The 21,315-nt window shown below is 56.2% G+C and overlaps 1 protein-coding gene across 4 annotated transcripts in view; it reads right to left on the minus strand.

Moving 5' to 3' along the window:
• Positions 1–21,315, minus strand: part of PRODH (proline dehydrogenase 1) — a 31,921-nt gene that overhangs the window by 1,212 nt on the left and 9,394 nt on the right. For 2 of the 4 annotated variants that reach the window (XM_072599726.1, XM_072599723.1), the window contains exons 2-13: positions 20,255–20,463; positions 10,915–10,949; positions 9,239–9,388; positions 6,704–6,768; positions 6,265–6,381; positions 5,981–6,060; positions 5,479–5,560; positions 5,097–5,225; positions 4,402–4,548; positions 3,166–3,341; positions 2,571–2,669; positions 1,034–1,122 (exon numbers count right to left, since the gene is read on the minus strand). In XM_072599726.1, coding sequence (XP_072455827.1) covers positions 1,034–1,122; positions 2,571–2,669; positions 3,166–3,341; positions 4,402–4,548; positions 5,097–5,225; positions 5,479–5,560; positions 5,981–6,060; positions 6,265–6,381; positions 6,704–6,768; positions 9,239–9,388; positions 10,915–10,949; positions 20,255–20,463 — 1,378 coding nt within the window. The remainder of the gene's footprint in view (positions 1–1,033; positions 1,123–2,570; positions 2,670–3,165; positions 3,342–4,401; positions 4,549–5,096; positions 5,226–5,478; positions 5,561–5,980; positions 6,061–6,264; positions 6,382–6,703; positions 6,769–9,238; positions 9,389–10,914; positions 10,950–20,254; positions 20,464–21,315) is intronic. The other 2 variants (XM_072599724.1, XM_072599725.1) reach the window with 2 other exon arrangements.

Raw genomic sequence — 21,315 nt, forward strand, 5'->3', positions numbered from 1 at the left:
GACTGTCTGAGGGGAGGGAGGGCCAGCTCCCTGGGGGCCCTGGGGAAACCTCCCAGAAGGACCCAGGCTTGCTTCCATCCAGAACAAGAGGTCATAGTCCAGCCTGGCCTTGGAGCCCGGGGACGATGGGCAGCCCATTCCTTAATCAGGCCTCCCAGGCCTCTGCCCTGGGGTGCTGAAGACTTTCTCCCTGCAGTCCCTGGGCTCCTCTCCTCAGTCCTTGTGATAAATACTTTCCTCCTCCAGCACTTATCCAGGACGAGGCCTGACCAGGGCTGAGGGCAGAGGGACCCTCGTAGCTGAGGGCGGCTCCTCTGACTGCTTCCTAACGCACCTGCCCCCTCGAACACAGGACCCAAGGGTCCAGCTGTAAATTTATGCCTGTTCAATTTCACCATGACGCGCATCTCTCTTTCACTTTAAGGAGTATAAAGGGTGTCTTGTGAGGGGAGTGGCGTATTGTTATCCTCATTTAACAGATGGGGAAACGGAGGCTCCTGTGCCCAGGAATGGGTCCCTGAGTCTCCACCTTCTGGACAGCTCTGAGGGCTGGCTCTCTGGGACAACCCACCTGTCCGGAGCCAAGAACAAGCCCTCCCCCTCTCCCACCTGATAGCCCCTGCATTCCAATTTTACCTGCGCCACAATGCTCAGTACTTGGCAACTTACAGGCCGGAACTCCCAGCCCTGCAGGGAGGTCCCTGAGTCTGCCTGGGGTCTTTCCTTTTCCTCCCAAGCCTCCTCAGTGTCCTTACAAGTTAAGGGTTCATCTCCCCTCTCTCCAGGCCCTCAGTGCCTTGGGGCCTGTGGCTACTGAAGCCCTATGACCAAAAGGCCCAGCCCCTGCAGCTCCAATGCCATGAAAGGAAGCCCTGGTGCCATGGTTGGGACAGGTGCGGGCACTCCCCAGGGCAGAGGATCCTCCCCTGATGCAGGTAGCCAGCCTCCTGGCCTAATCCTGCTCCGACCCATGCCTCCCATCCCAGGGGCCTTGGTTGCACAGATGGAGCAAGGTACAGGGGGCACCACTCACCCAGGGGGAAGCTGATCTGATCGCACATGCCCAGGAGCTGACCAAAGGAGATCTTCTTCTCTGAGGGATGTAGGCCCAGCTCTTTCATTCTGCAAACCAAAGGCCAGGGGTGGGTGAAAGCTGGGCGCTGGAGGGAATCCAACCCAACCTGGCTGTCCAGGAGGCCCCTCTGCAGTGTCAGGCCCTGCCTGAGGGTCTCCAGAGAGTCTCTGGAGGGGAGAGAGAGCTCACTACCATGCCCGAGGTGCCACTCGTCCCATGGGGCTCAGCCAGAGATGGGGAGCTCACTACCATGCCTGAGGAGCGGCCCGCCCCATGGGGCTCAGGACTAATAAGCACTAAGGTCTCCTTCATACTAAGCTCTAATCTCCTTCCCTCAGGAGCCAAGCAGAACAAATCCTGCACTCCTCTTGTGTGCCAGCCTGGCCCCAAGCCCAGGGGATACACATTCAGGGGTGCCCTGAGTCTTCTGATTGCGTGGCAAGCTCTATCTTCTAGACCCAGATGTTAGTGCCAGCCCCTGCCCAGGCCCTGGGGCACACCCTCCCCCTCTCTCATCCTGGCACACAAGGAGGTGAGATTAGACCAAGGAGAGGCCTCATGGGACAGTGTGGAATTGGAGTCATGGGCTGAGTTTTAATCCTGCCTCCCCATAAAGGAGAGGGCTGGGCCAAGGGCCTCTGCACCCCCGTAATAGCCCAATGTTTTCTTCATGACAAACACGAGGCAGGAAGACCACCCCATTTTGAAAATGGGGAAATTGAGGCCCCAAGAGGCAGCAGGGGTTGTAGCCCAGCCTCTGGAGGTGAGGAGTTGCCTCTCAGTGCATATCACCATCCCCTCTGCAGCATCCCCTCCAGGATGGGCCAGAGAGGGGAGCCCAGGCCTTTCAGGTTCCCTTTCCAGATGCTTCCCCCATCGTAAGGCCTGGGGATGGGAGGCAGAGGGGCACATCTGAGGGGGGGGCCAGTGAGAAGGCTGGAAACGCTTGGTGCCACCCTCAACGGTGCCTTTTCCTCTGGGAAAGGGCAGCAATGATCAGCCTCATTTTCTGCAGGAGCTCAGGGGTGAACTTGGGCAGAGGTGCAGACCTAGGAAATGGGGGAACTGGGCTCCTTCCCCTCCTGCCAATGGCTCTCATCCCTGTCATAAAGGAGACCCCCCGAGGACAGGCAGGGGCTCATCAAAGCTGGCACCCTGTGCAGCAGATGCCTAAGCATCATGGGCCAAATAAAGGGTCAGGACCTCAGAGGAGGAAGGCCTCATGTCTGCCAAAGGAGTGTGTGAGTCTGGAGGGCACTGGGGCCTACGGATGCCCAGGACCTCATGGAGCCTCAAGAATACAAAACCAGATGGAGCACCATCTTCAAGGGTGCACGGCTGGCATGGGGCATGGGGGAAAATACCCCAACTCCCAATTCTGGTGTCCATTAACTATGGCACGTGCCCCCTTGTTCACAGTGAAGGAAGCAGGGGGCAGCCCACATGGGTCAGGGGACTGGTATGCAGGGCTTGGCTAGCCTGTGGAGGCCCCCACCTCAGAAGGGCAAACTTGACCGTTTCCTCATTATGGGAGGCTACCATGACACTGGCCCGGCCATGGTGCTTGATTTCTTCCAGGATGTAGTTGAGGCACCTAGAGGGAGGAGAACAACCATGAGGACCCAAAGAGGCTCTCATTTTCTGAAGGGGGATCAAAGGTCACAGAGATCTCAGCCTGGATGGCACCTTGGATGTCATCGGGCCTAACCCCCTCATTTTACAGATGAGGCCCCAAGGGCCAGGATTCCTCTGCTGAGTGGGCCAGTGTCCAGGGAAGGGTCTGAACCCTTTCTTCCTGACTCTAGGCCAGACCATCTCTGCATTTGCCACTTGTAGTGATCCAGCAGCCTCCTGTCCCTGGTCTCAGATGGGGTGGGGGACAGGTGGCCTCTGGAGTCCCTCCCAGATCTCAGTGTGGTCCTTGAAAGCCCCCACTCCTGCCTTTTATTCTGCCTGGGAATAACCCCTCACCCCTGAGGGCAGGCGCAGAGTAGCTGCACCCTCACTCTCTGCAGACTTCCAGCCCAGTCCCTAGCCTCTCCAGTCCTCCTTGCCACTCCAGCCTTGGCGCAGGCCAGAGGGCACCCTACCTGTGGTACATTGTGCTGGTGGCCTCATAGGTTGGGTTGATGGGGTCCTCATAACCCACTGCTGCTGCTCGTTCACGCTCCTGTGTCATGTAGGCGCCCCGCACCAGTTTGGTGCCAAAACACCAGGCTTCCCGATGGGCCAACTGAACATCCAGTGACACATTGTCATAGGCGTCCTGGAAGAGGGATGCTTGTGAGGCAGGCAAGAGAGCTGCTGTGGGGCCTTGAAGATGCCAGACAGACAGATGGATAGATGGACAGGGGATGATTGCAGCAGCTGAGTCGGGCATGTTACAGAGCAGGGACCAGGCTGACCAGAAGAGGGAGAGAGAGGAAGGAGAGGGAGAGGGGGAGAGAGAGAGAGAGAGAGAGAGAGAGAGAGAGAGAGAGAGAGAGAGAGAGAGAGAGAGAGAGAGAGAATGAATGTATGTGAGAATCTGTGAAAATGTGTGTATGTGTGAAAATGTGTATATGTGTGAGAATGAGGGTGTGTGCGTGTGTGTGAAGAGAACAGAGCAGGCACAGCAGGAAAGGCTGGTGGCAGCTGTGTGGGGGAAGGGAGGAAGGAAGGCCTAGGCATCTTGTGCCATCCCCACGCCATCCCATGCTAGCTGCTTTTCCTAGACCTCTTTTTCCACTGACCTGGGACCTAGGGCTTGGGGGGCCCCTCCCCTTATCTGGACCTCACTGGACAGCTCCAGACCAAAGGCCTGAGCTCTGGCCACCTCTCTTCCTCCTGGCTCCCTTCCCTGGGAGCACAGGCTCTTGAGGGTAGGGCTCTCTGCCTTGCTTATATTCCTTATATCCCTAGCACAGTTCTTGGCACAAAGCAGGTACTTAATAAATCCTTATGGCTAGAACTCTCCATTTAGGGATTTCCTTAACCAAGAGATAACACCACAACACTCCATCACTGGGGCTCTGTGAGGTCTTTAGAAAGTAAGAGAGAGGCTTGGGAGGAGGCGGGTTTGGGACCCGAGGCTGGGCAGAGGCTGTAGAGGGAGGGAATGTCACAGAGGGGCATCAGTCTGAGGCCTTCTCCAGCCCTAGCCGGGATCTCTGGGCCTCATTTCAGACGTGGGGTCAGGGGGCATGTGCCACAAGATGACTCTGGAGCTTGCTAAGATGAGCAGGGATGGGCAGGACCAAAGAGGCCATCCAGCCAGACTCCTCCAGTTCACAGGTGAGGAAATGGAGGTCCTGGCTGGGGGCTCTCAGAGCAGACACCTGCCCTACCTTCAAGTAGCACTGGTGCGTGCTGTACATCAGTGGCTTCTCGACATTAAATCTGCGCTGCATCTCCAGGGTGAGGCGGTTGATTGCCGGCTGGAAGTAGGTCTGCTCTGCATCCACCATCAGGCGCACTCGGACCTCCATGGCCCTCTGCAGGGACCAGGGTGATTCCAGGCTTCAGCCACGGTGCCACCCCCAGTTGCTTACCATCTATTCCTTTCTGCCCTGCATCTGTCCCAGTCTGATCTGGACATGAACCTCGAACCAGGCTCAGCCTCCGTCCAGCACTGGGCTCAGCTTTTCCCTCATTTCTCCTCTAATCTCAAGCCCTCACAGCCTCCTCTTGAGCCCCCTTGTTTATACTGTGTTCCTGTGCCAGCCCCCCACTTCACTTAAAGTGTTTCCAGAGAACAAAACAGTGATGTTAGGTGGGTTCTGCCTCTCTGGGTACCCCCAGCTCTCCCTCTCCTGACAGGTCCAGAGTCTCCCATTTTACATGGGAGACCCCAGGCTCCCGGGGCTGCTGTTCCCCTAAGTCCCCTTCCCTCGGTGAGATGGGGAAACTGAGGCTTGGATGGGGAATGGAGCTGTTGTTCATATACACAGCTGGGAAGTGTAGAGGCAGGATTCCAATTCAGTTCCTTAGGCCCTGAATGCTGTGACCTTCCCCCCACATGGGGAGGCCAGCAGTGCCTGACCTTGGCTAAGACATCCATCCTCTGCAGCATCCTCTTCATCTGAAGGTCTTCCTCCTCTGTGAAGTGAGACAGGAGGGGCTCCAGTTGGCCAGTCTGCAGGGAGAAGGGCAGGGTTGAGGGCGGCTGCCCCTGTGGGACCCAGGAAGGAGAGAACAGATCTGCCCAAGGTCATGGCATAGAACCATCCCTCTGCACCTCCTGGAGAGAAGGGGAAACTGAGGCCTCGCAGTCTGGGGCAGGTAGCCCTCTGAGCCTGTGGCCCCAAGGATGGTCTGGGCACCCTTGAGGGTCACCTGCTGGGCCTTGGGGGTCTACAACATCAGGCCCATCCCATTACCCCAGAGCATAGTGGTCCAGGCCAGGTGGCTGGTCCCCCTCTTACCTCCATGTTGGGCACGAGGAGGAGCTTGGACAGCTTGGTCCTGTTGTCAATGAGGCTGTTCCAGTCCAGCAAGTCCACGGTGCTGAGCAGGGAGAGTGCCATTGGACCAGGATATGGCAGCCACTCGGGCCATGCCAGGCCAGGGCTGTGATCCCTCTTTCCAGGCTACTCTGTAGGACTGTGCCTGTTCCAGGGTCCCACCTGGCCTCTAGGGGTTGTGTTTGTCTATGCTCGGGCACCTGGGGCAGCCCACCCTTGGTGCTAAGGTGAGGAAGAGCTGCACCCAGTGTGCACATGCATCCTGGGGAGATGGCAGACCCATCACACCTCTTAGCCAGGCCTAGCACTCTGCCCAGGTAGAGGTCTCAAGCCTGACACTCCCCACCCAGGTTACAGATAAGGAAACTGATGGAGGGAGAGCGTGGCCTTTGAGGGGCAGGAAGCAGGGGCATCTTCCCTGTGAGCACCCCCCTCCCTGGTTCCATGGCTCTGCCCCACTCACCCAGACAGCCCCAGCATCTCCCCAGTGAACCAGCTCTGGATGTTGGACTTTGTGGAGATGCCCATATTCTCCAGGCTCTTCTACAATATGAGCACAGTGGGGATTGTGGGCTGGTGACCTTGCTCCCTAAGGGGTCACCTAGGGACCTGCTGCTGGGGAGGGGTGAGACAGGGCCTTCTCTAACTAGGCCCAAGTCCAGCCAATGCAGACAGGATTTGAAGCCAGACTTCCTGGTGCAGGGTACCAGCCCACCTCCAGGGTTCCCAGGGAGCTCAGCCTCGAACCTGTAGCTTGGCCACCTCTAGCTTGATCTCCATGGCTGGAAGCCCCCCCTGGCCCTGTTCGGCTGCGATCTGGTGGAAGAACCGCCTCCATTTGGTCAGCACTTCAGAGAACTGCAGCTGGGGAGGGGCCAGGGCATGAGTGAAGGGGGCTGCTACCCCTGACCCACTCCCCTCTCCCCTTTGCTGGGCCCCAGGACCCTCCCAATAGCCTCTTTCCCATCTGGCCTATGGAGGAGGGGCAGGGATGGCCCCAGGGCCCAGCACTGATGAAGGATCCTTAACAAGCTCCCACCCTGGGGTAGATAAGTAAGAGGCCCTGGGCCTGCCCTCAAGAGGAGCCTCTATCTCCCCAGCAACAAGGAGATGCACAAGAAAGACAAAATTAGCAATGGCTGCACAGACCAGGCCCAAGGGGGGATGCCTGGGTCTGGTCACCTACCAAGAACTGGGGCCGACCCAGCGCAGTGAGCTTGATGGCACAGAAACCTTCCTCAGTGGCGCTGCCTGCCAAGAAGTGGATGGGAGATGCCATCAGAGCCCTTTCCCACAGGCCCATGGGGTCTAGGAGGCAGGCACTCGGAGCCCGGCCTCAGCCAATGTCCTTCGTTTGTCTGGGCCTGGCTCCTGGAGAAGCTGGCCCTTCTCAGAGAACTGCTGTAGAGTCCCAGGTCCTGGCCTTCCCAGAGTGGGCATCCTAGGTCTACACCATCATTCACCCTTATCGCTGCCCCATCGATCACCACTCAGTCAGCACTGATTAGGTGCCTGCTGGTGCTAGGTACATGCCGATGCTGGGCTCCCACTGTCACCTCCCTCCCTGCCGATGCTGGGCTCCCACTGTCACCTCCCTCCCTGCCGATGCTGGGTTCCCACTGTCGCCTCCCTCCCTGCCGATGCTGGGCTCCCACTGTCACCTCCCTCCCTGCCACTGAAGTCAGGAAGCTTGAACTCAAATTTGGCTCCAGACAATTATGTGCAAGTCACTTAGCAGACAGTCAGGCTGCCTTAGTTTCTTCATCTGCAAAATGGAAAAATAGCAGCACAGTGCTCTCCCAGGTGTGAGTGAAGTGTGTGGTGAGCCCGGCACAGAGGAGGACTGGCAGGGAGCTTGTTCTTGGGCTGGTGCTCTGGGCCTCAGGCCTGCCCTCCTCCTCAGCAGCATGCACCCTATGACCGCCCTTTCGCAGTCTTCCTTGTCTGACCCCGGTGGGGCATCCCGGGCCAGTGAAGACCCATACTCCAGCCCAGAGCCTCCATGCCTGATGCAACCTGGCAGGACTCCTGTGCCATATCAGGGCCTGTGACCATTGTGGAAGGGACAGACCTTCCCCTCAGGGCATGCCCAGATGCGCACTTTGCCCAAGGGATCTCCTGAAGCACAGGTCTGATGCTGTCCCTCCCTTCCTCAATGCCCCCTGGGGGCTCTCCCTGGTGCCTTGAGGGTTCAGCAGCAACTCCTCTGTTTAGCTTTCAAAGCCCCTCATCATCTGGCTCCAGCTTCCTTTTTCCAGGTTCATTATCTACGCCTTCTGAACTCTGGCTACTTTAGCTTTTCTTTCTGTTCTGGTCTTCCACCTCCCAGCCTTTGCACAGACTGTGCACCATGCCTGGAATGCACTCCCTCTTCACCTCTGCCTCCCACTCTCCTTTCACACAAAGCCTGTTCTGGGCCCCCAGATGACCAGGGCCCTCCCTTGCAAAGGGCCTGGAATGGATTCTCTTTGCATTTATTGAATGGGGGCTTTGGTTGCCTCCCAGCTCTTCCACTGAATACATGGTGGATATATCCAGGTTGGTGGGCCTGGTCAGTCTCTGGGTTGCTTCTTCCTAATCTGAATCTCCAGGGTCTGGTTGTGAGGTTCTGGTAAAATCTGATGGGTCTGGGGGTGGAGCAGAGTGATCTTCCAGACCTTCAATGGTGGGGGCCACTTGCGACTGACTGTAGAATGGAGCTTGTCCTGGGGAGGGTCAGCCTGAGGAAACTGGCCAAGCTGCTCTTACCCTGAACATCCTCAGGGACCACCTTGAATTCCCAAGCAAACTCATCCAGAGTGCGCCCCATGAAGCCGGTGGAGGTCTTCCTGCTCCATGGTTCTTGTGATCAGTCTGGCACAGACGTAATGAAGGCACTGTACAAATGTGATATCATGGGAGGGAGGGGCTGTAACTACCCCCAGTTCACAGATGAGGAAACTGAGGCAGGCAGCAGCTTGCTCAAAGTCACTGAGGCTGGCTGGAGCTGAGCTCCTTCCTTCCACCACTCAATAGGAGTGCTGCCCTCTGTACACGCTCTAGTTCACACCCTGTAGCTCCCACCTCCAAGCCTCTGTTTCCTCCTCCTTCATCCAAACCCCATCTTCTCTGGCTCCTCCAGGCAGCCTTCCCTGATCCTCAGCCAGTGTCCATCTCACCATGTCTTGCCTGGTGTTTGTGCTCTAGCTCATCACGAGGAGCATGTCCAGGAGGGCCGGGCTACATCTCAAAACATCGCTTTTCTTTCAGACCAGCACAGAGCTCTGTATATAGTAGGTGCTTAAAATACTGGCCAAATTTGCTAACTTGAACCACTTTTGATCCTACCTCTGACACTGACTTACTGTGTGACTGAGGCAGCCACTTTTTTGTGTCTCTGGCCCTTGATTTCCCCATCTTGTAAATTGGGATGGACTAGATCCTGTCTAGCTCTGATGTTCTACTATCACGCTTGAGTCAGCACCCATCCCCGTGGTCCCCATTCCTCCCCATTCCAGTGATGGGCTTCTACTGAACCTCATGGGTGACAGGGTGAAGTTGGAACTCCTGTACTACCCACCTCACAGGGCCATCGGTGGGTGGGGGGAGGCCTAGGCACCCGCCAAGAGTGCCACAGTCCTGGGCACCACAGTCCAGGATACCTTGGTCCAAGGCACCACAGCTGAGGGTGCCATGGCCCAGGACACCACGGGCCAGGGCACCATAGCCTGGGGCCACTTACCAGAAGCTTCGATACACCTCAGGAAGGTTTCCATGTGATGGTCACACTTGGCCTCATTGGCATAGAAGTAGGTGCGGGCACCAGTGACGCCATCCCTCCGGTCCCCAAAGGACCGATGAACCTGGAACTGCTTCTCTCTCTTACTGGTTCCTACACCAAGGACAGGACTAGTTGGTCAGGTCTTAGAAAGCCTTTCTCAGGACCTGGGTGACCTGGGGCAAGTTAATGTCTCTGGGCCTCAGTTTCCTCCTCCATAAGATAAGGGGGCTGGGTCAGCTGACTTCCAGGGTCCCATCAGTGCTGGGCCCTCCCCAAAGTCCTCCCTGGCCTCGGGTGCAGCCGCAAGGAGAAGTCCTCCCTTCTACTCAGGGAACATTTCTAAACCTGACGGGGAGAAGGGGGTACAAATGGGGAGAGGTCACAGGGTCAGAGACTGACAGCTGGAGGAGTCCCACTGTAGGCACCCCATAACTGGGGCTGTCTGAATCCAATCCAATTCCACACTGACCAGGAAAATGCCAGCACTGAGGACCCCAGTGAAACAACAGTCTAGGAGGGAGTGAGTCCCTTCCAAGACCTGCCGTTCATGGCCCCCCAGGACTGAACCCCCGAAGCAATGGGGGGATGGCCTGTGCTGCCCCTCCCTCAGCCAGGCCAGCTCTGGGGGCTGGGTGGCTCTCTGGACCTTGGAGCTCATCTGTCTCTGTCTCTCCTCCCTCTCTTTCCTCCTTTCTCCCTTGTTCTCTGAATCTCTGCCTCTTCTCTCTCTTGTCTCTCTGTCTCTCCCTCCCTCCTTTCTTTCTCCTCCCTCTGTTTCTATCTCTTCTCTCTCTTATCTGTCTCTCCCTCCCTCCTTTCTTCCCCCTCTGTGTCTGTCTCTCCCTCCCTCCTTTCTCCCCACTCTGTCTATCTCTCCTCTCTGTCTGTCTCTCCCTCTCTCCTTTCTTTCTCCCCTCTCTGTTTCTGTCTCTCTCTCCTTCCTTTCTTTCTCTCTGCTCTATGGCTTTCTTCTCAGCTCTCAGACCAGCTTCAGATTCGGTGGAAGCCTGGAAGGGGTAGGAGAGGAGAGGGCCCATGGCTCCAGCTCCTTCCCGCTTGCTGCCCTGCCCCCTTTCCTAGCAGCCAGGTGACGGGGAGGAGACTATACACTTGAGCCTGGGGAAGGTCAGCCGGAGCCAAGCCTCTCAGCCTTGGAGAGCAACCTTTGGCCTGGCTTTGGAGCCAAGAGGGAAGGTGAGGCATAGGGGCTAAGTCATGCTCCGGGGGGGCCCCATCAAGTAGCCAGGGCTGTCAGAGGAATGTGGTGGCAGAGGGGGCCCAGGAAGGCTCACCAGCCCCACCCCAATATAACTAGGGGGTTGGTGAGGAGGGCTCTGGACCCCGGGGCTGGCTCCTGCCTCAGCTGCAGAGAAACCACAGAACTTGGCCCCATGCTAGCAAGAAGCACTGGCTTAAAGAACAGGAAAGGCCCCCAGAGAGCCCCCTCAGTGCCCTCAGCTCCCCTCCGGTCAGGCCCTGTTCTGGGCATGCTGGGAGCTCATCCGTTCTAACCCGGCATCTGATCTGATCCCTGCTCAGACCCAGTGTCTTTCCACCCAGGGGTCCTGGACCCGCTGCTGCAGGGCCTGGGCCCACCTCCATCTGGGTCTGGGGAGTCCGGCCAGCTTCCCACTTACCACTGCCATCTCTTTCTGCGGCTGCTGTACAGGATCTGCAAGACATAGAGAAGGGTGAAGGCGAGTTGCTTGATCCCAAGAAGGATGGGGGAGAGGGCTTTATTGAGGAGGAGCCCCTGGACAGGAGATAGACGGGGTTGCTTCTAGTCTGGGCCTCATTTCCCCAATCCACCAAATCAAGTGCGTGACATTCTCCTGGGGCCAAGCCAATCACCCCACTTGACAGACAGGATGCCGAGGCTCGAGGCTCGGCTGGGGAGGTTGTGACTTGCCCAAGATCACACAGTGGCCCTCTGGCAGAAGGCCAATTTCTATTGGATTGTTTGCCTGTCTTTGAAGTCTGTGTGAGGATAAAGGCACCGTATCATAAAGGAGTATCATGGCCCAAACGCAGCTGAGAGAGACAAAGAGAAGGGACAGAAAGATATTTTGTAGCTGGTCTGTTTCTGCCAGAGCAGTTTTCAGGCTGGGGGCTTGAAGCTACAGAAAGAGAATTAATTACAGATTACTTTCTTGGGGCTGCCCAGACCAGAAACAAGCCTCATTCTGGGCCCTCTCTCTAGGCAGGGCAGCCATTGGCAGTCTGGCTGTGGGGAGGCTAGCGGTCAGATTCCCTTCCCATTGTGGAGAACTATGGGTCAGGCCACTGACTCACGGAACCTCGGGGTGATGATGCCCACCGTCCTGGCCTCCTGGGCCTGGTTCTGCACACCTTACAATACCAGATTCATCTCAGTTCTTTTCATGGCCCAAAGGCCCTTGGGGACCTCATTTCCCATTTTAAGAAAGCTCCACTTGATCAGGCTGCTGTGGGAGGAGCATGAGCCACCATTTATCTGCCCAGTGTTCACTTAGGGCTTTTGCCAAATCAACAAGCATTCTTCATTAAGCAGCTACTGTGTGCATGGCTTTGTGGACCACTCCTGTCCTTTAGGGACTTACAGAGTGATGAGGAAGATAGCCCAGCCCGAGCTCCAAGAAGACTCCTTCCGCCAGTTCTCCAGGGCCTCTGGCCATCCCCCAGCCTTTTATCAGGGCTGAGCAGGAATCTTGATAAAGCCAGAGTCCAGTCACCAGCTCCTGGAGTGGCTAGGGTCTCCAGGATCACCCTTATCTCACTGGGGCCTCACAACAGATATCAGGCCCTTTTTTATCCAGAGCACCAAACGGAGGCTTCCGCAGCTTGTGACTTGCTAATGTATGTCAGGGGCAGGATCAGAACCACCACTGTGTACCAGCTGTAGTGGCTCAGCTGCCAGGCTGCCTGGCACCATATACCAAGCCAGATGCTAGGCTGCCTCTCCCTGACCAGTTTGAGGGGTCCTCCAACTACCACAAATCTTCATTTGGAGGACTCCCAAGCTCTCTGTACAGCCCATGCCCACTCCCAACTTGCTGGGGATTGGAGGAACTGGGAAGGATTCAGGCCTCCCAGGATGAGCCCTGGACTGTCTCCCCCTGGTCCCTAGAACATAAACTCCTTAGGGAGCAGGGACTGGGTCATTTTCCATCTTTTTATCCCCAGGGCTTGGCACTGGTCTGTGCCCAAGGAGACACTTCAGAAAATAAATCTCTGCTGACAGCTTTGTTCAGCTGGGGTTGAGAGTGTGCCTTCCCAGGCTGCTTAACTAAGGGGCGAGTGGGGGAAGGTGGAGAGTGTCCCACTGATCTCAGGCTGGTGGCCCTGGGGTGATCTCTGTCTCTGTGTCCTGGTCGGGGGAGGATGGGATCCCTAGGACTCCAGGTTCCTTCGTCTCCAGAACCTTTCCTCTCTGCTGCTGAGGGGAGTCAAACCCGTGGCTCACTATTACTTTCAGGATCCACTATAAACGGACTCTTCTATTTGGCACTAAAAGTACCTACCCTAGACCTTTCCAGCCTCCTGATACCTTTCCTCTCCTTCAGGCACTCCAGAGTCCAGGGAAATGGTGTGCCCCCATGCCTGGAATTCCCCCCCTGCTCTGCCTCTTGGAATCTCTATTATCAGCAGCTCTTGTACTTAATGCTGTTGCCTCATCCCTCCAGGGCAAAGAAACATCCTGCCCTCCCCTTCCTGCAGCTGCCCAGCAGGCCTCAGGAGACCCCTTCCTGGCTGCCCACTCCATCCTCTGGGCTCACAGGCTCAGCCGGATTCCCTGCTGAGGGCCCCGGTGTCAGCTCCAAGTGGGCAGCCAGGTTCGGGCCAGGGGCCCAAAGGAATGTCAGCTGCCAACGGGCAAAGCATTCATGGGCCCCTGAAACCTATCCAGCTGGATCCGCTAGGGCTTCAGCAAGAATGCTGGGCTCTGAGTCAGGATCCTTGGCCCTTCTGAGCTGGTTAATCCCAGGCAAGTCTGAGCCTGATCTCAAAACAAATCAGAGGATCTCAGAACCTCAAGGAAAGGCCTTTCATGTGAGCATAGTCCTCTGCACCCTGGGAGACCTCAGAGTTCTCTGGAAGAGGTGACCCTCGCTGGCCTGACCACTAAGAAGAAGGTGAGGCAATTTCCAGTGGGAGGAGATCTCTGTCTCTAGTGCAAGAACAAGTGGCCAGTATTGGGCATTATTCAAGCTGAGAGGTGGGCACCTGGTCCTGGCCCACTCACTCAGTGGGTGCCACTTGGTAAGTAGGAAGGAATGAGCCCTGTGTCTCTGGAGGTATTCAAACCAAGGTGGAATGGCCACAGGTCAGGGACCATTGAGGCGGTCCCTGCCTCAGGCACCGAGTCAGACTGATTTATTAGCTGGTTTCTTCACAAGCAAGAAAGAGCTCACCCCACCCACTGAAGACTTTCCCTATCCCCCAGGCAGCTGCTGCTAGCTCCTGCGAATCACTCAGTATACTGCTGTCTCTCAAGGCGTATAGCTTCTCAGGGTTCACCTGCTTTCCTTTGGTCTCTCTACCCTTTGCACATAGTAGGTGCTTACCAGCTGTTGATGGGACTGAAAGCTAGCACAGAGCCTGGCACACAGTAGGTGCTTACCAACTGAGGATGGGACTGAAAGCTAGCACAGGGGCTAGCACATAGTAGGCAATTACTAAATGACTGCTGATGTACAGGATTTGGAGCTGGAGGGGATTCTTAGTTTTACGGATGAGGAAACTCCCTCCCAAGAGGGGAGCTTGCCTGTGGCTGTCAGAGTCGCTCTTCTACAGCCCTCAAACTACTCCCCGCCCTCTGTCTCTGCTTTCTCATAATGACAGACTTTCCTAACAGACTGATCCGAGAGCAATATGAAGGCTAAGACTGTCTGCTGAGACAGAACATCAAATAGAAAAATCTAGATAAAATGTATAACCAGGTAGAATCATCTTTGTCTCAATCACCAAATACCATTCCCCCCAGAAAGATGAGATCATGTCAGGTGCTACAGGGCAAAGCCAACAATACAACGGCTTGGCGATACAAGTGAGGGTGGGCCCTGCTCTCCCAGTTCAGGGCTGCAGTCTGTCCTGGATCATCACCGGATTGGCTCTCCTTCCTGGGGGTGTCCCCTCCTCCAGAGCAGATCACAGCCCTCTCTCCTGCATGACTTTCTGCAGAGGATTCTCCCTGCCCCTGCCTCATGCTGGGGGCCACTGCTGCCCATGGGCTGTCCCCTCTGTTCTCTCACTCGGTGCCCAACCAACATCCTTTAGAATCTGCCTCTTCCTGGCCATGTAACACCCTTCCTGCTCATCTGTAAGTCACCATCAGCCTGTGGCCCTGCAGACCTCCATTTCCCCCCTTTGAAGTTTCAGGAGGTTGTGAGATGAGAATGGAGGCATGGAGGCCACAGTCCCACGAAGCACCTTTCACCTGGACATCTTCACATGGGTCCTCCCTCCTGTCATTATGTAGTAGGCACGGGCGCTTCCTCTGCCAGTGCAGGGCCAGACCTGGCATCCATTCCTGCCTATGTGAAAAGCCCACATAGGCGTCCAGACTTCCAAGTGGACAGGCCTTTGGATAGGAATTCTCTCTCATTGCTTCCACTTTCCCATCGGCCCCTTTGCTGCCCTGGCTTTTTTCTCGGTGACAGTTCTCTCCAAAGGGAGGGTCTGGGCCACACCTCCATCCCCGATGAGGGGACAAGATCTGGCCCCCTCCCCACCTCCCAGGGGTTGCCAGAGCTCAGATGTTCTGAGTGTGTAGGGCTCCAAAGTGTGACCTTCTTGGAGAGGGAATGAGAGCTGTGTTGAACAGTTCTTGGAGAGGCCTGGACACAGGAGCTCAATAGATGTCTTTCAGCAGTCTGGCCCCTGACAAAGGGATGAAAGAGTGCACTGCCTCCTTAGCAGAAGTGGCAGAGCAGAAATGAGGAGCCCTGCACCCCTGGTAGGGCTTGGGGGTGAGGGGGGTGTCAGTATATTTTCTTTCTCAATCGGTTCTGCTTCTAGGGATGGCGGGGCCTGGGGGGCCTAATTGGAAATGTGGGCTGCCAAAGCAGAGAGCAAGTCTCCATTATGCTTTTAAAGGATGCTGGTTGAATGAATCACTAAATACACCTTCGAAGGCTGGCACTTTAGTGGGGAGGCCCTGGCTCTGCCGTCCCCTCCAGCCTCCCTGCATTGATTTACTGTGGTGGGGGGAGGCTCTCTCAGAGAGGTGAGGATCAAGAGATCCTCCCTCTAGAAACTGGTGCTGAATAAATGGTCACTGATGGGTGAATGAAGGTCTCTATCACAAGAGGCACAGCAGGATTGCACCTGGAGAGGGAGGAAACTCTTGAGTATGCCAACTCCCTTTACCAAGGCTGCGACTTCCAGAGCTACCCCGGGCACAGAGATGTTGACTGGCCAACTCAGTCACACAGCAGGTGTGGCTCAGGGGCAGGATTTGAAACCAGGTCTTCTAGGCTGTAGTGTCTGATGCTTACGTTACATCCTCATGAATACCCAGCCTCCAAGAGGCTTCTTGGTTAACCATGCCAGGCTTGCTCCAACCAGCTTCCTGCCTTCTCCTCTCTCTTCTCTGGAGAGCCTGGCCTTCTACCCTGGGGATCTGTCCCTCCACTACTTTTTTGGCTCCCTATTACCCCAGGACAAGTCAGCCCTTTACCACATGGCTCCACCCTCACTTTCTGGCCTCATCACTTTCCTCTCACCCTCTACATTCAGCCAGACTGGTCTGTATGAGACTTCATTTCTAGCCTCCAGGCCTTTGGCAGAAGGACACCCGTCCCTATGTCTGGAATGCCTTTTTCTCACCTCCACTGCACAGACTCCCTTCTGCCTTCCCCTCTGCTGCCTTCTGTCCTCAAGTCCCTTGGCATTTATCACATATACAGCCACACAGAAAGAGAATGTCTATGTCACAGGGGTCCTTGGGGCGGCATCTGACTGACAGAACAAATTGTTTGACTGAGGGGATTGATGATTCAAAGGGCTGCACTTGAGGACCTAGAGGCCGCAGGTTTCCCACCCCTGGTCTGACTTGCTGGGGGGAAGCAGAGATGGGTGGGAACCCAGATGAGTGACAGGTAGCCTGGAGCACCTTTCCCGGCCAGGAGGACACCCCCTCCCTTGGGAAAGGGGACCGGGCGCCTGGCCAGGAATGTCGGGGGTGGGGGGTGGGGAGCCAAACCCTCCTCCACTCTCACATAGTCAGCACCACTAGGAGTTCTGCTCCCTCCCATTACCCCGCTTCAGCACCTGCTGACTCATCTGAAGCTTAGAGCCCTATTCTCAGGCACACCCAGCCTTGCCCATCATGTGGGCGGTGGGTGGTTTGGGTTAACTGAAGCTCTTCCCCCCCTCCATTTCTATCTTTGTATCACAGGCAAACATCAGGTGCTTAATATCTGCTTATTCACAGGATGATTGATCTGGGTTCGAGTCCTAGCTGCTCTAAGTCACTTTTCCCTTCTGTGCCTCACTTTTTTCATCTGTAATATGGCCTCAAGATCCTTTCAGCTCTGACTTTGCTCCTAGAGCCAGTCCCAGCTCTGGAAGTGACGGAGCTTCTCTGAAGGGGACTGGGGTCTCCCCTCTCAGGCCTGCCTGTCACCCCCCACACCCCAGAGGGCAGCAGGAAGGCAGCGAGTATCTGACCTGGGGGGCACCCAAGGCCTATCAGGAACTACTTGATGGTGAGAGTGGGGTGCCAGGGCTATGTGGCTAAGATATATAACCTGCTTTGCAAACCTGCAAGCATTAATAAACTGTGAACAGCAAGGGAAAAGGGGGGCTGGGCTCTGACTTCATGGGCTTCTCATCTAACCTACACCTCAGATCTTACGGGGGGGAACTGAGGCTCAGAGAAAGGACTTGCCATGTGGGTGACTTTGGGCAGTCTCTTTCCTCTGGGCCTCAGTTTCTTCCTCTGCAAAATCCAGGGTATGAGTTAAATTGGATAAGCTCTAAAATTCTGTAATTATTTCATCCACCAGTAAAAGCTGTGGGTGGGAGGGTGGAATGGGCAGGGTGAGGTCGCAGTTCTGACTGAATGTGGACAGAAACCAGGCCAAACAAGGAGGGCCAGGACTGGCTGACCCTTCTGCCTGGCCCTGGCTCTCAGGCCAGGCCAGGCTAGGCATGCAGATAAGAAAAGCCATGTTCCTTTGTTTGGGGTGGGGCAGCCAGGTCCCAGCCCACCTTCCTGGGGTAACGGATAATGGTCAACAGCAGCGTTAACCCAGTTCTCTAGCCCAGTAGGCCTGGGGAGGGGACAGAACCCCGCCTCTGACTGCGCCAATCACAAGAGAGAGGCTGAGCTCTGCCCACCAATTGCTGGAATCAGGTCCCAGCGGTCCCTGGGCAGAAGCCAGAGTACAGGCCATCCCTGGAAGGCCAACAATGAGGCTGGTACTTGGAGAGGTAGGCAGCGTGTGACCAGACGGGCCATAGCTCCCAGTGACATCCCCATCCCCCCAGTGATGGGCAGAAGCTCCCAAAGGCCAACGGGGTTCTGGGGCTAGAAAGAACCTCAGGGACCCTCTAGGTTAGGGACTCTGCACTTTGTCTGTGCCTGGACCCCCAGCCCCCACCGGGGAGCCTGGTGGAGGCTAGTCTCCTTAGGAGCATATTATTAAATGCATCCAATTAAATACAAAGGAAACTCATGACAGAGAAATCCAGTGAGCCTCACATTAAAGCCCCCCAAGGTCATAGACACCTGTGAGAATTTGGGGAGGACCCTTATTTCACAGGGGTAGAATGCCAGGCTCTGAGGGGTCATGGGCACTGCCTCCATTCACCTGTTTCCTCTTTGCTCAGCACAGGGCATATTAGTTCAAAGCCATGGCTTAACAAAGTAAGCCAAGTGAGCCTGGCCTCCCAGGTGCCCAGGCTCCCACCCTTGCCACAGCATGGCTGGCACTGGATGCTGTCTGCAGTGTGGCGCCTTGTGCCCTCCACTCCAGCCCTGCCAGGTGCTAGGCACCTTCCCTCCCTTCCAGCTCCCTGTGGCCTGCACAAAGTTCTCACCTCCAGGCTACTTCCTCTGAGAAGCCTTCCCTGAATCTCTTTGAAGGAGGCCACCAAAGGCAGAGCAAAGAAGAAACACTGGGCTATTTCTGTGACCCGGGCCCAGCACTCAGCCTCTCTTGGCCTGTAAAGTGGGGATGATGATGACCCCTCCCTCCTCGGGAGGGGATATCTGTAAAGCCCTTAGCTCAATATCTGGCACAAAGTAGGGGCAGTGACCGCTTGCCTTTCCCTTTGAGAACCCGGGGGGCTTCATGACTGTCCTCACTGCAAGCATCCCACAACTGCTCAAGGTGGAATCATAGTGTGAAATATATGCTCTGGACTCCCAGGAGGCCCTGGCTCTGCTGCTACCAACCACGGCCCCTGGACCTCAGTTGCCCTTTCTGTGCGATAGGGAGGGGGTGGCTTGGGGAACCGTAAGGACCCTCCCCTCCAAATCACTCTCAGAGAAGGCCAATAGGGCAGTCCCTACTTGGGAAGTCTTCGATTTTTCCACTTTTTGAACTTGTACCCAGCCCACCCACCAGCTTCCTCCTTCTTTACAGCTCAGCTCAGAGGTCAAGAGAGAGAAGGGAGAGGGGATCAAAGGATGCTGGCTGGGAGACCTGCCAGGTGGGCAGAGCAGAAAGCATCATAGGGGAGGAGGGGCCCCAAGGCCTCCTCCAGCAGGACCCAGGCTCAAAGTCCCTGGGATTTCCCCATTCATGGTTGACCATGGGGGTCACAATTATGAGGTCACAGCAAGGAGGAGGGGGGCAGAGGTGGGCGGGCTCTATATAGGGCTCCCGGGATGAATGGGGCTGAAGGAATGCTCTGGCTCAGAGGCCAGGTGCACCCAAAGCCCAGTCCCACAACCATCTACCCACATCTCCTGAGTGTTTTGAGGTTCACAAAGACCAGAGACTACAGGGACCCAGTTAATCCTTATCTTTACAAATTCAGAAACTGAGGCCTACCCAGGGCAAGGGGCAGAGCTGGAGCTGGAAGTCAGATCTGGAGACTTCTTGGCTGGTCTCAGCTCCGCCCCCAGGCCCATTTCCCAGGCCCTGTTCTAGGTGACCCCCATCCCCCACTCATTCACTTTTCCCCAGGCTCCTCCCGACCACCCCTATGCTGCCTGCCATGTTCTTGGCCATGGTTTCCTCTTCCCGAGTGACTGGCCAGGCCAGGCCCACACCTCCCCCTACATCCCTTGCCCTGCCACAGGACCAGGCTGGAGTTGGAGGTCCTGACTGGAATCCTGGCTGTGCTAACGGCACCTACCTGGAAGCAAGTCCCTTCCTCTGTCTGGGCCTCAGTTTCCTGCTCTGGGTGAATCACTCGCCTACATCCTCTCTACCACCTCCCTTCCCTCCTCTTCCCAGAGTGGCTGTGCGGGAAAGGAAACCCTTGAAAGTCTTAAAATGTGGTACTATTAACTCAGTTATTATCCAGTGACTGAAGCTCTGGTTTTCTGATCTGCACAGTGGAGTAACACAATGGGTGCCCACCCCATGGGTTGTCAGCCCTGGCAAGTCCTCGTTACTGTTCAGCCTTGGTTCGGTGCCCTCCCAAGAGAGAGAGCAGCTCTCAGTGACTGACTTGTGAGTGGCTGAGGTGGGATCTTCATCGGGGTCTCTCTAAATGCTGCCCCAAGTGAGCCTCAGTTTCCAGCTCACTGCACAAACCCAGGGAGGCAGCCTGGAGCACTGGGACCCACCATCTGCATGACCTCAGGAAGGCATGCACCTGCTGGGCCTCAGTTTCCCATTCTGTAAAACAAAGGAGTTGGACTGGACATCCTATGAGATCCCTTTCAGTTCTCAATCTATAGCTCAATGGTCTGGTGACCTTGGGCAAGTCAACTCCCACCTGTGGGCCTCGGGAGGATGTGGGGGCTGGGCTGGACAGCCTGTGAGTGGGGGCAGGAAGAGAGGGGGCTGGGTGGGGCCGGCCTATCTCAGGGCTTACTCTATCTCCTTTTCCTCAGCCTCCTTGTGGCTGAGATCCTCCTCGACACTGTAATCCAGGATAGAGCTGACCCCGAAGGTCTGGTTGTGCTGGATCAGGGGTTTAATGGCTTCCTGGTCCTCGCCAGCCACAAAGTGCCCGTAGAAAGTCATCTTCATCAGCCAGTCAAACAGCCGCTGGCCCAGCAGCTTCTGGGACGTTGTGAGCAGCTATGGGACACAAATAAGGGGTCTTCAGGCCATGGCAGGGTCAGTCACGGGCTCCCCAGGGCCACTGGCTACCCTCCACTGCCCAGGGGGCAGAGGGGTCACTGAACCTCACTAGGGCTTGGTGCCACTCCCTCCCTCACTCTAGAGTTGTGGGCGTCTGGGGGCATGGAGGCAGATGACCACATGGCTCCTCCCCCTGCCTCGCCTCTCTGGACTTGGGCCCTCATGCCCTCCTTGGTCCCCAAAGGCCTCCTTATCTGCACATACATGCTGTGCACCCCAGCCCCTTAGTCCCCAAGGGCTCCCTGAGGCGGGAATACTTTGGGGTTCATCTTGGCACCCCTGTACTGAGTATGGAACTCAGATCCTGGGTGCAGCAGGGGCTGCATCTGTGAAATGGGGACAGAGCAGCCTAGATCCTCTCTGAACGCAACTATTCTCATGAACACGGTCACAGATGAAGGTCTGAGGTCACTAAGGCTGACTTTCATTTTACAAATGAGGAAACCAAGGCCACTAGTGATGAAGTGATCTGCCCAGGGTCACTCAGCTCCTCGTGGTGTGGGGGCACACTCGGGCCCCTTAGTCGAGCTCACTGCCTCTGTCCCAGGTCCTCCCTTGGAGCCTCTGTCCATTCCTCAAGGCTAACTCAGGTCACCCAATTTTTCGCAGCAGAAAGCGTTTAGGAAAAGGTCACTTGGCTCCTTCCCCTGGGCAGCAGGAGGGTTGGAACCCAAGGTGGGTTCTGGGCCTGCCCTCTGGAAGGCAGGTCCAAGAAGAGGCCTGGCCTGGGGCAGTCAGGGCATGGAAACAGGAAGCCTATGTATGGATGAGCCAATAGGGCTGATAACA

The sequence above is a fragment of the Notamacropus eugenii genome, chromosome 4 (genome assembly GCF_028372415.1).
Source record: "Notamacropus eugenii isolate mMacEug1 chromosome 4, mMacEug1.pri_v2, whole genome shotgun sequence".
Lineage (NCBI taxonomy): Eukaryota > Metazoa > Chordata > Mammalia > Diprotodontia > Macropodidae > Notamacropus > Notamacropus eugenii.